General features: G+C 41.9%; 1 protein-coding gene across 6 annotated transcripts in view; it reads left to right on the top strand.

Moving 5' to 3' along the window:
• Nucleotides 1-15,169, top strand: part of NUP214 (nucleoporin 214) — a 109,614-nt gene that overhangs the window by 3,672 nt on the left and 90,773 nt on the right. For all 6 annotated transcript variants that reach the window (XM_030919319.1, XM_010360958.2, XM_030919318.1 and 3 more), the window contains exons 4-11: nt 382-580; nt 2,201-2,271; nt 4,327-4,390; nt 4,856-4,959; nt 7,227-7,333; nt 8,292-8,358; nt 9,970-10,096; nt 11,219-11,380. In XM_030919319.1, coding sequence (XP_030775179.1) covers nt 382-580; nt 2,201-2,271; nt 4,327-4,390; nt 4,856-4,959; nt 7,227-7,333; nt 8,292-8,358; nt 9,970-10,096; nt 11,219-11,380 — 901 coding nt within the window. The remainder of the gene's footprint in view (nt 1-381; nt 581-2,200; nt 2,272-4,326; nt 4,391-4,855; nt 4,960-7,226; nt 7,334-8,291; nt 8,359-9,969; nt 10,097-11,218; nt 11,381-15,169) is intronic.

Below are 15,169 nucleotides of genomic sequence, written 5' to 3'. Positions count from 1 at the left end.
GTAGTAGGTACTGTTATCTTCATTTTATAGGTAGAGAAACAGGCTCAGAGTTTAACTGTCCAAGGTCCCAGCACTATTAAGAAGCAGAGTCAAGATTTTAATCTAGTGTCTGCTATTTATTGGTTATTTTGCAGTTGTGCATTCCCCTGCTGAGAGTCCCCCTAAGCATGTTAGAATGATTGATTGCCATTTTCAAAGTTGTGTTGAAATTGTCTATAGCAAATAGATTGATGTATAAAGCTAAATCTTTTTTTATGGTTATGGAGAAAAATAAACTGATTTGAGATAACTTGTATATTCAGTAATTTCCATTGAATATTAAATGTTTGTGCATTTACTAATTTTTTAACTTATTTCACTTTTGCATATTTGTTTTGAAAGGCTAAACAGCAAAAACGTCCATTTGCCTATCATAAGCTTTTGAAAGATGCAGGAGGCATGGTGATTGATATGAAGTGGAACCCCACTGTCCCCTCCATGGTGGCGGTTTGTCTGGCTGATGGTAGTATTGCTGTCCTGCAAGTCACGGAAACAGTGAAAGTATGTGCAACTCTTCCTTCCACTGTAGCAGTAACCTCGGGTGAGTAATAAAGGCTTTCACACTGTAACATACAATCATGGTCATCTACTTAAGAATTGATTTCTAGAAGTAAAAGCGGATAGCTGGTTTTGTTTTGTTTTGTTTTGTTTTGTTTTTTAACATGGTGAGGGAGGTTAAGAATGGAAGAGTTCTTTTTTTTCTTTTTTTTTTGAGACAGTCTCACTCTTGTCACCCACACTGGAGTACAGTGGCATCATCTCAGCTCACTACAACCTCTACCTCCTGGGTTCAAACAATTCTCATGCCTCGGCCATCTAAACAGCTGGGATTATAGGCATGCACACCTTGTCCAGCTAATTTTTGTATTTTTTGTAGAGACAAGGTTTCTACATGTTGACCAGGCTGGTCTTGAACTCCTGACTTCAAGTGATCTGCCCTCCTCCACCCACATATGCTAGGATTACAGGTGTGGGTCACTGTGCCCGGCTGAGAGTATTCTTTTTTTTTTCTTTTTTTTTTTGAGACGGAGTCTCGCTCTGTCTCCCAGCTGGAGTGCAGTGGCCGGATCGCAGGCTCACTGCAAGCTCCGCCTCCCAGGTTTATGCCATTCTCCTGCCTCAGCCTCCCGAGTAGCTGGGACTACAGGCGCCCGCCACCTCGCCCGGCTAGTTTTTTGTATTTTTTTAGTAGAGACGGGGTTTCACCGTGTTGGCCAGGATGGTCTCGATCTCCTGACCTCGTGATCCGCCCGCCTCGGCCTCCCAAAGTGCTGGGATTACAGGCTTGAGCCACTGTGCCCGGCCTGAGAGTATTCTTTATACCCATAGTTAATGTCCTTGAAGCTAAGCAGCATACATAATTTAACCTGAATGTACTTGGGTTTTCTGGAGAAATATTTTGGTACAGCTGATTTAGAAGAGTTTTTTGAGAATAATTGTTTCTGAATCTGTAATGGTGGTACTCTGAAAGTCACTTGTACCTTCATGGGGAAAAGCATTTGAAATGTTAAATGGGAGCAGGAGAATGATTTCTTTTTTTTTTTTTTTTTTTTTTTGAGACGGAGTCTTGCTCTGTCACCCGGGCTGGAGTGCAGTGATGCGATATCGGCTCACTGCAACCTCCACCTTCTGGGTTCAAGCAGTTCTCTTGCCTCAGACTCCAGAGTAGCTAGGGTTACAGGCGCGTGCCACCATGCCCAGCTAATTTTTGTATGTTTTAGTAGAGACGGGGTTTCATCATGTTGGCTAGGCTGGTCTCAAACTTCTGACCTCAAGTGATCTGTCTACCTTGACCTCCCGAAGTGTTGGGATTATAGGCGTGAGCCACCGCGCCCAGCCAGTGATTTCTTGGTATTTGGAAACCTTCTCTCTTCTGCTTGTCTTATCTAAAGACTGCAGAGTTTTCTGTATTTTGCAGCTTTCGGGACAGTAATCTATTGAAAAAGCGTTTTTAGCTTTCAATTCAATAAGCCCAGTGATAAATCAGTTGGCTTATGTCGTTAAAATGATTTTACTTTTTTCCACTTTGCTGGATAGGGATGATCCTACAATCTTCCAGGGACTGACAGAGGAATGAGAATTGATAATTAGCTGTGTGTGACAGATCTCATTGGTTTGCTCCATTTTCTTGTTTTTATTTGGTAATATTGTCTTTGCTCAGTGTGCTGGAGCCCCAAAGGAAAGCAGCTGGCAGTGGGAAAACAGAATGGAACTGTGGTCCAGTATCTTCCTGTAAGTTCTTATCTTGAACTTCAGAATTTTTAAGTTGCTCGCTTTTTTGGGGGGTGGTTTGGGAGTATCTTTCTTGTTTTTCCTATTAAAAAGTAATTTATACTCATTGTAACAAATCCATCAGTGAGTGAAGAGTGGAGCTCTTCCCTTCCTTCCCATAGTCCTCCTTCCAGAGGCACCCACTGTGTTGTGTTGAGTACGTAGCCTTCCAGACTTTCTGGATGTTATACAAATAGTCTATGTGTAGCTGCATTTTTGTTTTGTTTTGTTTTTCATGTAAAATGTGATAATACGCTATGCACTGTTCCCCAACTTTTTCAGTCCATTCCGTAAAAACAGAGCTTAAGGGAAAAGAGTTAGTGAAAAAGCTATGTTGATAATACAGAATCACTCTGGGTTAAAGCACAGTATTTGTCTTTTCACTGAGCCCGTCTTTGATGGTCTGTTTCTCTAACTATGGGCACCAAAGAAAATGGGTACACTTGTTGTTGCATGTGCACTCTGTCATCCTCCCTGTGAATTTCTTGAGATAATGTTCACAAATATCCTTCAATATCAATTGAGTTGCAAGGAACCCACATGTATCTATTGAACCTGGACACGAAGGAGGGATTCACAGGTGATGCTAAGGCCTTTGTTGTGCCTTCTTCCTCAAGACTGTTCTCTTGCGAGGAGGGGAGCAGAGTGCTGAATGTAGGCGGTGTAGGTTTAAGGTTATGTTTCTTAGTTGTTATTACCGAAAGTTACATGAAATTTGGTACATAATCTTTTAGGGCACTAACCTGTAAAAAGATAATGCAATTTAGGCCGGGCGCGGTGGCTCAAGCCTGTAATCCCAGCACTTTGGGAGGCCGAGACGGGTGGATCACGAGGTCAGGAGATCGAGACCATCCTGGCTAACACGGTGAAACCCCGTCTCTACTTAAAAATACAAAAAAAACTAGCCGGGCGACGAGGCGGGCGCCTGTAGTCCCAGCTACTCGGGAGGCTGAGGCAGGAGAATGGCGTAAACCCGGGAGGCGGAGCTTGCAGTGAGCTGAGATCCGGCCACTGCACTCCAGCCTGGGTGGCAGAGCAAGACTCCGTCTCAAAAAAAAAAAAAAAAAAAAAAAATAATGCAATTTATTTAATTTTGTTGCTTTGCTGTTTGCCTTAAATTTTTTTTTTTTTTTTTTTTTTTTTTTTGAGAGATGGTCTTGCTCTGTGCCCAGGCTGGGGTTTAATGGTGTGATAAGGTAATGGCTCACTGCAGCCTCAGCCTCGTGGACTCAGGTGAGTCTTCCATCTCAGCCTCCTAGGTAGCTGGGACTACAGGCGCTTGCCACCATGCACAGCTAATTTTTGTATTTTTTGTAGAGACAGGATTTTGCCATGTTTCCCAGGTTAGTCTCAAACTCCTGGGCTCAAGCAGTGTGCCCACCTTGGCCTTCCAAAGTGCTGAGATTACAAACATGAGCCACCTCGCCCAGCCTTATTCCACTATTGATGATTATCTGCATCAGTGCTAGTGCTGTTGCTGCTGCGAATGGTGTTGCACTGACTACTCTCATTACCTATATCTGAACATGTTCCTGCGTTTTTTGTTTTTTTTTTTTGAGACTGAGTTTTGCTCTTGTTGCCCAGGCTGGAGTGCAGTGGCACGATCTCAGCTCACTGCAACCTACGCCTCCCGGGTTCAAGCAGTTCTTCTGCCTCAGCCTCCCCAGTAGCTGGGATTGCAGGTGCCCGCCACAGTGCCTGGCTATGTATTTTTAGTAGAGACAAGGTTTTGCCATGTTGGCCAGGCTATTCTCGAACTTCTGACCTCAGGTGATCCACCTGCCTCGGCCTCCCAAAGTGTTGGGATTACAGGTGTGAGTCACCACACCCGGCCACGTTCATGCATTTCTGTAGGATGAAGTCCTGGAAGTAGATAGCACTGTTCTGTGTCTTCAGTCTCACCTGGCCAAGGAGATGGAACAGGTGGCATCTAAGGAATAGATTAGATTTGATAGTTTGATTGGTTTAGGGATTGTTTCATTTGATACTTTATTTTCCCCTCCAAATCTCTTTCAGACTTTGCAGGAAAAAAAAGTCATTCCTTGTCCTCCGTTTTATGAGTCAGATCATCCTGTCAGAGGTAACAACTGCTTTTCTTATTGGGCTGACCTCTAATGACATGTTATGTATATTACAGAAATTCGAAATCATATAATGTACCTGCTCAGTGAGGTGTTGGTGTTTGCTTTATGAATAATGTCACTATTTCAAACAGCTAATTAAGTCAGTGTAAAATATGGCCCTCTGGGTGACGTCTGTGTTTCATGGTAAATGACATGAAATGGATCCCGAGTTTTTATTACAATTCTTCATAATTTGCCCTGATTATAATCCAGCAGAAAAATTATCATTTGGGGATGAGTTTGGGCTTCTTGGATCTTTGTACCTGTGAATTATATTTAGTCAATGAAATCTGGGCCTTTGATTTTTTTTTTATCCATAGTGTGTATTATAGCATGCAGTGGCTAATCCAAACATAAGCTACTTTTGGTTGTATCTGGTTGCTGTCACTTTTATGACCTACTGATTAAGATGTGTCTTTCAGTTCTGGATGTGCTGTGGATCGGTACATATGTCTTCACAATAGTGTATGCTGCTGCAGATGGGACCCTGGAAACGTCTCCGGATGTGGTGATGGCTCTCCTGCCGGTATGCATGTGAAAGAAATTTCATTCTTTGAGAATTAGAGAAGTCTTCTAATAAAGCTGGAGGCTTTGATTTGATTTCAAGGTTTTTTTTGTGTTTGTGGGTGTTTTGGTTTTTTTTTGTATGTTGAAAGTGTAATTTTAATAGTTAATTCTTCATCTTACATAGGAGCACAATAAAATACACCACAATCTGAAGAAACTCTTTTTTTTTTTTTTTTTTTTTGAGACAAGATCTCACTGTGTCACCCAGACTGGAGTACAGTGATGTGATCTCACCGCACTGAAGCCTGGACCTCCTGGACTCAGGTGATCCTCCCACCTTAGCCTTCTGAGTAGCTGGTACTACAGGTGCACACCACTATGCCTGGCTAATTTTTTTTTTTTTTTTTTTTGGTGGAGATGGGGTTTCGCCATGTTGCCCAGGCTGGTCTTGAACTCCTAAGCTCAAGTGATCTGCCCACCCAGGCCTCCCAAAGTGCTGGGATTACAGGTGTGCATCACCGCACCTGGCCTGATTTCAGGTTCTTTTACTTACTGGCAGTGATGATGCAACTTCAGGTATAAGGTTTCCATGCTGTACCATGGGCCTGGAGTCCAACATTGGAGTGTCCACAGCGTGTTCTATTGTTTTGGTATGAAGTTTAAAAAAAAATGAATTTGCGGCCGGGCGCAGTGGCTCAAGCCTGTAATCCCAGCACTTTGGGAGGCTGAGACGGGCGGATCACGAGGTCAGGAGATCGAGACCATCCTGGCTAACACGGCGAAACCCCGTCTCTACTTAAAAATACAAAAAACTGCCGGGCGCGGTGGCTCAAGCCTGTAATCCCAGCACTTTGGGAGGCCGAGACGGGCGGATCACGAGGTCAGGAGATCAAGACCATCCTGGCTAACACGGTGAAACCTCGTCTCTACTAAAAAATACAAAAAACTAGCTGGGTGAGGTGGCGGGCGCCTGTAGTCCCAGCTACTCGGGAGGCTGAGGCAGGAGAATGGCGTAAACCCGGGAGGCGGAGCTTGCAGTGAGCTGAGATCCGGCCACTGCACTCCAGCCTGGGAGACAGAGCGAGACTCCATCTCAAAAAAAAAAAAACAAATGATTTTGCTTCAGTTATAAACTATGGGTCTTGGTTAACTCGATAAAGAAATTTTAGAAGAGCAAGACAGTATCTTGATTTTTAAAATTATTTCATTTGCTCTCGAAGTTTTAATGCCAACAGTATGCTAGGCACTGCTTTAAAGCTGAGTACATAGCAGTGATCAAGGTGATGGCCTTGCTTTTAATGGTGTTAAATTTGTTGTTGATAATTTTTACTTATTTTTTAGAGACAGAGTCTCACTCTGTTGCCCAGGCTGGAGTGTAGTGGTGGGATCACAGCTCACTACAGCCTCAAATTCTTGGGCTTAACTCATCCTCCTGCCTCAGCCTCCCGAGTAGCTGGGACCACAGGCATGCACCAACACACTCAGCTGTTTTTAAATTTTTCGTAGAGGTGGGGTCTTGCTTTGTTGCCCACACTGGTCTCAAACTCCTGGCTTTCAGCAGTTCTCCCACCTCGATCTCTCAAAGCGCTAGGATTATAGGTCTGAGCCACTACACCTGGCTGGTCTTACATTCTAATGGGATAGTCAATACTAAGTGTGAAATCAAGGACTGATAAGAGTGATGGAGAAAATAAAGCTGTGTTCGGGATAGATGATGACTGGTATGTGTTTGAGATTGGGTGTCAAGGGAGGCCAATTTGATATTTGAAAAAGATGTCTTGTTTTTAACTCTTGGGTTTCTAATAAGGTTGCATTTTTAAAATGTTTGTGTAGATGCCTTCTTTTAAGATTAGAGGTTTTTTCTATTCTAGGGGATAATATTAACACTAGTATTTATTAATTTCTACTTACGTTTCACGTACTGGGCTGGAAGTTTTATATGTATCATTTCATTTTACACTTACAGTAGCCTCTGAAGTAGGCTTAGGAGATCTAGTATACACATGAGAACACTAAGTATCAGGAATGTTGAAAAATCTGCATCTGTCATGGACAGAAAGTTGCAGAACAGAGTTTAAATGCAGTTCGCTTGATGGCCAATGTTTGTACTCCTTGTACTAAGTGCTGTATATCTGGACTTAGACTTTATACCATGTCCGTATATCTGGACTTAGACTTTGAGTGAATATTCTCATACAACTTTAAATGATTTATCATTTGAGATTCTTTTACTGTAGGATCCGAGAAAAATTGCACATAATTTTTTTCTTGCTTTGTTCATTGTAGAAAAAAGAAGAAAAACACCCAGAGATATTTGTGAACTTTATGGAGCCCTGTTACGGCAGCTGCACAGAGAGACAGCATCATTACTTCCTCAGTTACATTGAGGAATGGTGAGCAGAGAGTCTGGACAGGGCATTCCTGCTCTCACTGGAAGATCACACCTGAGTCACCTTGTCCCGTGTTGAAATCTTTTCTGATTGATTGATTGATTGATTGATTGAAGGATTGATGGATTGGCAGGGTCTCACTCCATTACCCAGGCTGGAGTACAGTGGCACGATTGTAGCTCACAGAAGCCTGGAACTCCCAGGCTCAAGTGATCCTTCCACTTCAGCCTCCCAGATGGGACTACAGGCACATGCCACCACACCTGGCTTAGTTTTAAAGTTTTTGTTTGTTTGTTTGTTTGTTTGTTTTTTGGTAGAGATGGGATCTTGTTATGTTACTCAGGCTGGCTTCCTAAAGTACTGAGATTATAGGTGTGAGCTACAGCACCCAGCCTGAAATCTTTTCTATTATAGAGGAAAGTGGAGGCTGAGATACCTTGAACGTATTTTCAGCTTATTCTTGATAATGTCTATTATTTCTTTTTCCCCAATCTTGAGTTATTCATATTAAATACATACTAATTTCAAAAATCTAATTTTCTCATTAACCCCTAGTGATGATTTATGAAAATACTGATACTCAAGGAATATATTAAAAGTTTCCTTCTGAGAGCAGAGTTGCCCATTGGAATGGAGATTACTCAAAGCAAAGCTTCCATCCCTCTAGCTACATTATTCTGCCTTTGGGTGGCATATTGATTGTGAACTCTGACTTGATTCTGTTGTGTCTTTCCTTTTGTCTTCCTGTAGGTAGGCAGTGAGCTGATTCCACAGGGCTTTCTCACAGAAACTAGAAAGTTCAGCTTTATATCTAGAATCTTCCCACCTTTGTTCAACTAGATAGAAAACCTTACTCTCTCCTCGACATGTAGAGGCAGCCCTCACAGATGTTACCTGCAGACCCAAGTTAGAGAACTATTGCTATATTTGAATGTAATGGTCTCTGGTTTTATTCTTTAAGGGATTTAGTGCTGGCAGCATCTGCAGCTTCAACAGAAGTTAGTATCCTTGCTCGACAAAGTGATCAGGTAAATCTTTTTTGTCACTTTTGTGGTACTTTCTTTTTTGTGTGTGGTTAAGGTGTACATTGTCTCACATCTGTTTTATCAAGTTTCTGCATGACAGCAAAGCTTCAGTGACTGAGTGCCTTGGCCAAATGGCTTGGCTATTGCATGGAGAAACACGGGTGTCAGACTTAATACTTCTTTCACTTCTGTTCTTTTAGGATCCATCCCTGGTCTGTGGAAACATGCTATGCAGTTAACCTCCAACTGGAGTATGCCCAATGCATAGGAGGCTTTTTCTGCCTTGTCCTGTTTTGTCATCTTTGTTTTCTTCCTGTTACTTGAACCTCCTCCTTCTATACAATTTAACAATAATCCATCCTCAATTATGAAAGAAAAACATGCAGATGACTCACCAGAAATACTTTCTGTTTGACTTTGAAAAACTGTCAGAAAGAGCAAAGCACCTTTGCATATAAGAACCTTCTTTGGGCCGGGCGCGGTGGCTCAAGCCTGTAATCCCAGCACTTTGGGAGGCCAAGACGGGCGGATCACGAGGTCAGGAGATCGAGACCACCCTGGCTAACACGGTGAAACCCCGTCTCTACTAGAAATACAAAAAATTAGCCGGGCATGGTGGCGGGTGCCTGTAGTCCCAGCTACTCGGGAGGCTGAGGCAGGAGAATGGTGTGAACCCAGGAGGCGGAGCTTGCAGTGAGCCGAGATTGCGCCAGTGCACTCCAGTCTGGGTGACAGAGCGAGACTCCATCCCCCCTCCAAAAACAAAACAAAACAAAACAAAAAATCAAACTCCTGACCCCAGGTGATCCACCTGCCTCAGCCTCCCAAAGTGCTGGGATTACAGGCGTGAGCCACTGCATCCAGCCTGTTTTTCTTTGTTAGTCATTAAGCACTCTTCCCCTGTGATTCATGCTTCCCAGTCTGGTCAACACTGAAAGTTAGGCAAACTGTTAGTGATTTTAAAAACCAAGAGTCATTTGTTGGAAGGGACAGAGCCTATCCAAGCAAACTTAAGCAAAAAGGGAGTTTACTAGAAAGACTTAGTAGTTTCTCAAGGACTGTAGGGACAGGAAAGCTGACCAGTCTGAGGAACTGGCACCAAGAACTGGAAAGAGAAGAACTAAGGTTATCTCTATCTCTATAGACGATTGCGCACAGGGCATCTGAGCACAGGCCAGCCTTACATGCGTCTCTGTGAAAGACTCCAGTAGAGATGAGCTGGAGTTCCTGGTCCCAATCCAAAATGTCTAGGAGCAGGTATTGACTGGCTGACTGCAGCTGTTGGATTTATCCCTCATGGTCAGCAGTCTACCTAGTTGTCATGGAACGCACCTCAGAAAGTGTTCGTGATAGTGATTATTCACAAGGCAGGGGCTTGGTACACCAGGAACAGATAGAGAGGGGGTCGATTTGGAAAATTAACTTCCCATTTGTTGGGGGTACTTCTGGCTTTTAGACCATCTTCCCAGATTTCAGAGCCTCCTTCCTAGTCAACACATACATCTAAACCAAGTGAGGCATCTCTGTTCTCTCCTATTTGAACAATGCTAGGAGGACTCAATGCAAAGCTCTAACCACCGTGGCATTTTCTTCTTTTTGTTTTTTTTTTTTTAGATTAATTGGGAATCTTGGCTACTGGAGGATTCTAGTCGAGCCGAATTGCCCGTGACAGACAAGAGTGATGACTCCTTGCCCATGGGAGTTGCTGTAGACTATACGAACCAAGTGGAAATCACCATCAGTAAGTGTAGCCTGGTAATTAGTGCAGAAATAGTCTTCTTTCTAGTTAGGGTTAATATTGAAACACCAGTTAAATGTTACTGACAGAGTCTACTCTGCTGGGCACTTGTAGCTTCTGGCAGCACATTTCTACCTGAAGAGTGATACAGGCTGTATTGTGACAACACTGAACTGATTTGAATGGATATTCATTGATGAGACCAAGGCCAGACACTGTGTATGTGTGGGTGTATGTTTGCACACTTGCACGTGTCTGGGTGTACTTAGAATCTGGTTGAAATATAGAACAAGCCAGGATTTTATGGCTTGGTTTCTTTGTCCAGTCCAATTCCCTGGTGACCTCCCAAAGAAGCAATACCCGAATCTGGTACTGCACATACCAAAGTACTTGGTTTGAAGGCAAGGATTGGAAAATAGAGACCTCAGGCCCATGGTTTCCAAACAGGGCCTGGATATGTGTTTTGAATAGATCTTCCCCGCAGTAGCTTGGCTATGCTGTAGTCATTGAAATGTAAAAGTGCCACAAAAGAAACAGTCTTTGCCATCTGGTACTTAAGTTTAGAGAGGTGTCCCCATCAGGCACCATTAAGTTGCTTGTTCTTTCCCTGGTTAGGCAGGAGTATTTGTTCTGATTAGCTCATTTGCTCTGATTCTCTTGAAACCTTAATTGATAAAATACATACTTGTCATTCAACTGTGAATGAGGATTAAGTAGTTTGACTCATCTTTCTGTGTCCTGTCCATTCCAAAGAGTCTAGTCTCATTTTCCTAATGACCCAAGTACTTCCTAGATACTCTTGTCTTGGTCAGGGGAGTGCCAAGCCTGCTTCCTGAACACTGAGACACTTGTAAAAACTGAGGGACCTTTGGGAGAGTCAGAGCTACTGGGGATGGAGCTTTTAGGCAGGGCCCAGCAGGATGGTGGTGATCTGATAGCGGCAGGAGCTCTCTTTAGCTGGTGCATGGAAGACTGTTCAGGTCTAAAATCAGAACAAACTAACTTGAGCTGCTATTCAGATGAGTCCCTTAAACCCTCTTCATGTTGAGGGCAGTCTTTGCCTTCCGGCCTCAGGCCCTTAAATTGACTTGGTTCTTTTATTGCTTTTGTTTTCTTTTTTAACAGATGATGAAAAGACTCTTCCTCCTACTCCAGTTCTCATGTTACTTTCAACAGATGGTGTGCTTTGTCCATTTTATATGATTAATCAAAATCCTGGGGTTAAGTCTCTCATCAAAACACCGGAGCGACTTTCACTGGAAGGAGAGCGACAGCCCAAGTCACCAGGTATGTGCCTCTGCGTGCTTTATCAATAAGGGAATACCATGGGACTTGCACAAGAGTATTTCCAAGAACCAACATGGTGTGAAGACACATAGTGATTATCTTTACCAGGCTCGGCTGTCTTAGGAAGGCACACGCTAATCTTTTTTTTGAACGTGCATGCACATGTTTGCCTTTCCCTACCCTCAAGCTTTATTCTGCAGCCATTACTTTACTTCAGAGATGAAGGAAGGTCAACCAGATGGTTTGCATCCAGTCGTTTACCAACAGTATTCTAAGACCCTGTGTTATGTGATGTGCATCCAAAAGACATTGTGCTTAATCATGGGGGTTGGTTAAAGAAATGATTGTATAGTCTTACAGTGAAATGCCATGTAACAATTATAAATGTTATATTTATTGACTGGGAAGGAGTGAGTGGAATACATCACAAAAAGAAAAAAAAAACCCTATATTCTGTGTTCCTTTTTGTATGAGAAAAAAACATACATAGAAAAAAAACTTGGAGATGAATTTAAAATCTAAATGGTGGTTATTTCTAGGTGAAGGGAACATGGGTATTTTTGTTGTTTATATTTTCTTGAGGTTTTTTTTCTCCTTTTGGAAACATTATTTAAGTAATAGATGTTTATTGGAGGAAAATGAGAGCATACAAAATCATAATCACTTAAAGCCCATCAGTCATCAAGCAATGGCCACAGTCAACACTTTGGTACCTATCCTCCATGAAAATGAGTGCACACATATAAATACTAGTCTGTATTTTAAAAATGTTTACAGTGAGATTTGTATCACTTGTGAAAAGAAACTTTTTTTTGTGTGGAGATAGGGTCTTACTCTGTTGCCTAGGTTGCAGTGCAGTGGCATGATGACAGCTCACTGTAGCCTTCCTCTCCCAGGCTCAGGCAGTCCCACCTAAGCCTCCCAAGCAGCTGGAACTACAAGCATGTGCCACCATATGCCGCTGTTTTTTAAATGTTTTATTTATTTATTTATTTTTGTTTATTTTTTTTTTTTGAGACGGAGTCTTGCTCTGTCGCCCAGGCTGGAGTGCAGTGGCCGGATCTCAGCTCACTGCGAGCTCCGCCTCCCGGATTTTACGCCATTCTCCTGCCTCAGCCTCCGGAGTAGCTGGGACTACAGGCGCCCGCCACCTCGCCCAGCTAGTTTTTTGTACTTTTAGTAGAGACGGGGTTTCACCGTGTTAGCCAGGATGGTCTCTATCTCCTGACCTCGTGATCCGCCCGTCTTGGCCTCCCAAAGTGCTGGGATTACAGGCTTGAGCCACCGCACCCGGCCTTCCTAAATGTTTTATAGAGATAGGATTTTACTATGTTGCCCAGGCTGGTCTCAAACACCTGGACTCAAGTGTTCCTCCTGCCTCAGCCTCCCAAAGTGCTGGGATTATAGACATGATACACTGTGCCTGACCAGAAAATATAAAACTTTTAAAAAGATCATTGTTTCATATATTCAAATTTGACTAATATTTCTCTTTTTTAATTCTGTGAGTACATAACTAATACATTTTTTTTCTTCTATTATGACCAGTTTCCTATCTAAGCAAAAATGTATGACCAGTTGGTTTGGATAAGGTTAACAATACTTAGGGGTATATTCTCTCACTGCATCGCAGTGCACAGTGAGTTGTATATCCCAAATAGAGCCACTCAGATACTTAGGCCCTAACAACTGGCAGCACTACCCCAAGTGATACACCAGATGGCTTGCAGAGTGTTGTATCGGGGTAGTCCGTTATTCATAGTGTGTACTCTTTGTGTTGGGTTTTTTTTTCCTCTTTATTCAGCCATGAATAAGGGTACCATGAACTACCTATACCCAGCTGCCTGGTGTGTCTGTAATAAGCAGAGCAGCCTGTGAGATTAGGAGCCTGTGGGACGAGGTTTGTTTCTGAGCGTTTGCTACTAGCGCATTCAACACTGGAGCACAATCAGAGGCCAGTTTTACTGTTAGCCTTTCCTAGAGAAACTCCCCTCTTCCTTCACAGTTTGTCCAGAGGTAGTAGTTGTGTTCAGATGAGTGTAATAGAGCCCCTGCAGGGGGAGTGTCTGTCCTGTCAGCTAAGTGTAGCTAACACCTACTCCATGGGTTCAGAAGACATTATGGTTCCACCTGTTTCTACACTGCAGTTCCAAGAATGCGGTATTGATCAGAAGTAGTAGTAGCATGATGGTTTTCCAATAATCAGTTCGTTTTCAGTGGAAAAAATGCTAATGATTTCTTTAGGGTCTGGTATGTATTTTTCATGTCAGTTTACCTAATATGCATGGAAGTGTTTAACATCTATGTGTGTCTTTACAGAAGTTAGTTGTTGCTGGTTCCATATCTGTTGTATAAAGAAGTATTAACAGAATAGATTTGCTTGCATTATTATACTTTCATCAAAGTGACAGTTTACTTGGATTTTTGTTTTCAGAAAGTGGTATTTTCATACTTGTATCCTAAGTATTATTACATTGCTTTAGACATAGTGTCTTCCATGAAGATAAATTGCCATCTTAGCTAATTTGGAACAGCCAAGCTCTATTAACTATTAATGTAAATAGAAAATACTGACACAAAGTGTTCCTTTGTTATTTATTTAGTTGGTTATTTAATTTAAAGATTAATATTTTTACCTTATGGAAAGTTTGGAAAACAGAAAAAAAATTTATTCATTTTTGAAACGGGCGTCTCACTCTGTTGCACAGGCTGGAGTGTAGTGGCAGGATCTTGGCTCACTGCAGCCTCTGCCTCCCAAGTTCAAGTGATCCTCCCACCTCAGCCTCCCAGATAGCTGGGACTATAGGCACAAGCCATCACACCTGGCTGATTTTTTGTAGTTTTTGTAGCAACAGGGTCTCACTTTGTTCCCCAGGCTGGGCTCAAACTCCTGGACTCAAAGGGTCCTCCTGCTTTGCCCTCTCAAAGCTCTGGGATTACAGGCATGAGCCATTGCACCCAGCCTTCCATTGACTTTTTTTTTTTTCCCCCTAACCATTTGGATTGCATTAAATATCTTTTTCATTTTTTGCATTATTATTGTAAGCTTTATTCTTAGAAGAGGAATTACTGGGTCTGTTTTTTATGGTTTTTTATACAATGCCAAAATGTTTTCTTTAAAAAACTTACAAGTCACCTACCAGTGATAAAAAGGTTCAGGCTTGTTTTACCCATCCAAACATAAGGGGTTATATGTATTTACATTCTTATAATTTAGAGGACAAATTAGAAATGTACCTTGTTTATATGTCTTTGATGAGAGAGATTAAATGTGTTTATGTGAATTAGATTCCCTGTTTATTAGTTCTGAAATTTTAAAATCTCAATTTGTATGAGCTTTTTAAAAAATAGAAAACATCTTATTTGTCATTTGCTGTGGATCTTTTTAGTTCATTACCATTTAGTTATGATACCTGAGTAGCTATTTTTTACACAAATCTTAACCTTCTCCCTTTGTGATTTTTTTTTTTTTTTTTTTTTGGTCACTTCTAAATTTATCAAGGTGTCAGATCCTGAGACCTAACATCTGTCAATTTGTCTCCTTTGTTTTGAGATACATGTATTTGTGTGACTTTCTATGTGTATTTATCTGGAATTACTTTTAGTGAAATAAGGTGGAAGTCTGAATTAAAACTTTTTCCCAGTTGTTAATGAAATGTTGCAGTGACTAAATTGTTTTGTGTGCCGTAGTAGCACTGAGAAGTCCATGAAGTCCAATTATTCTAATGTCTTTTCTTAGTTTTCCTTCAGTTTCATTTATCTCATGCCACCTGAAAACTCCAGTATTAA

This window comes from Rhinopithecus roxellana, chromosome 16 (assembly GCF_007565055.1).
Source record: "Rhinopithecus roxellana isolate Shanxi Qingling chromosome 16, ASM756505v1, whole genome shotgun sequence".
NCBI classification, from domain to species: domain Eukaryota; kingdom Metazoa; phylum Chordata; class Mammalia; order Primates; family Cercopithecidae; genus Rhinopithecus; species Rhinopithecus roxellana.
The sequence above is the reverse complement of the archived record's forward strand: the minus strand, read 5'-3'. Positions and strand labels throughout refer to the sequence as shown.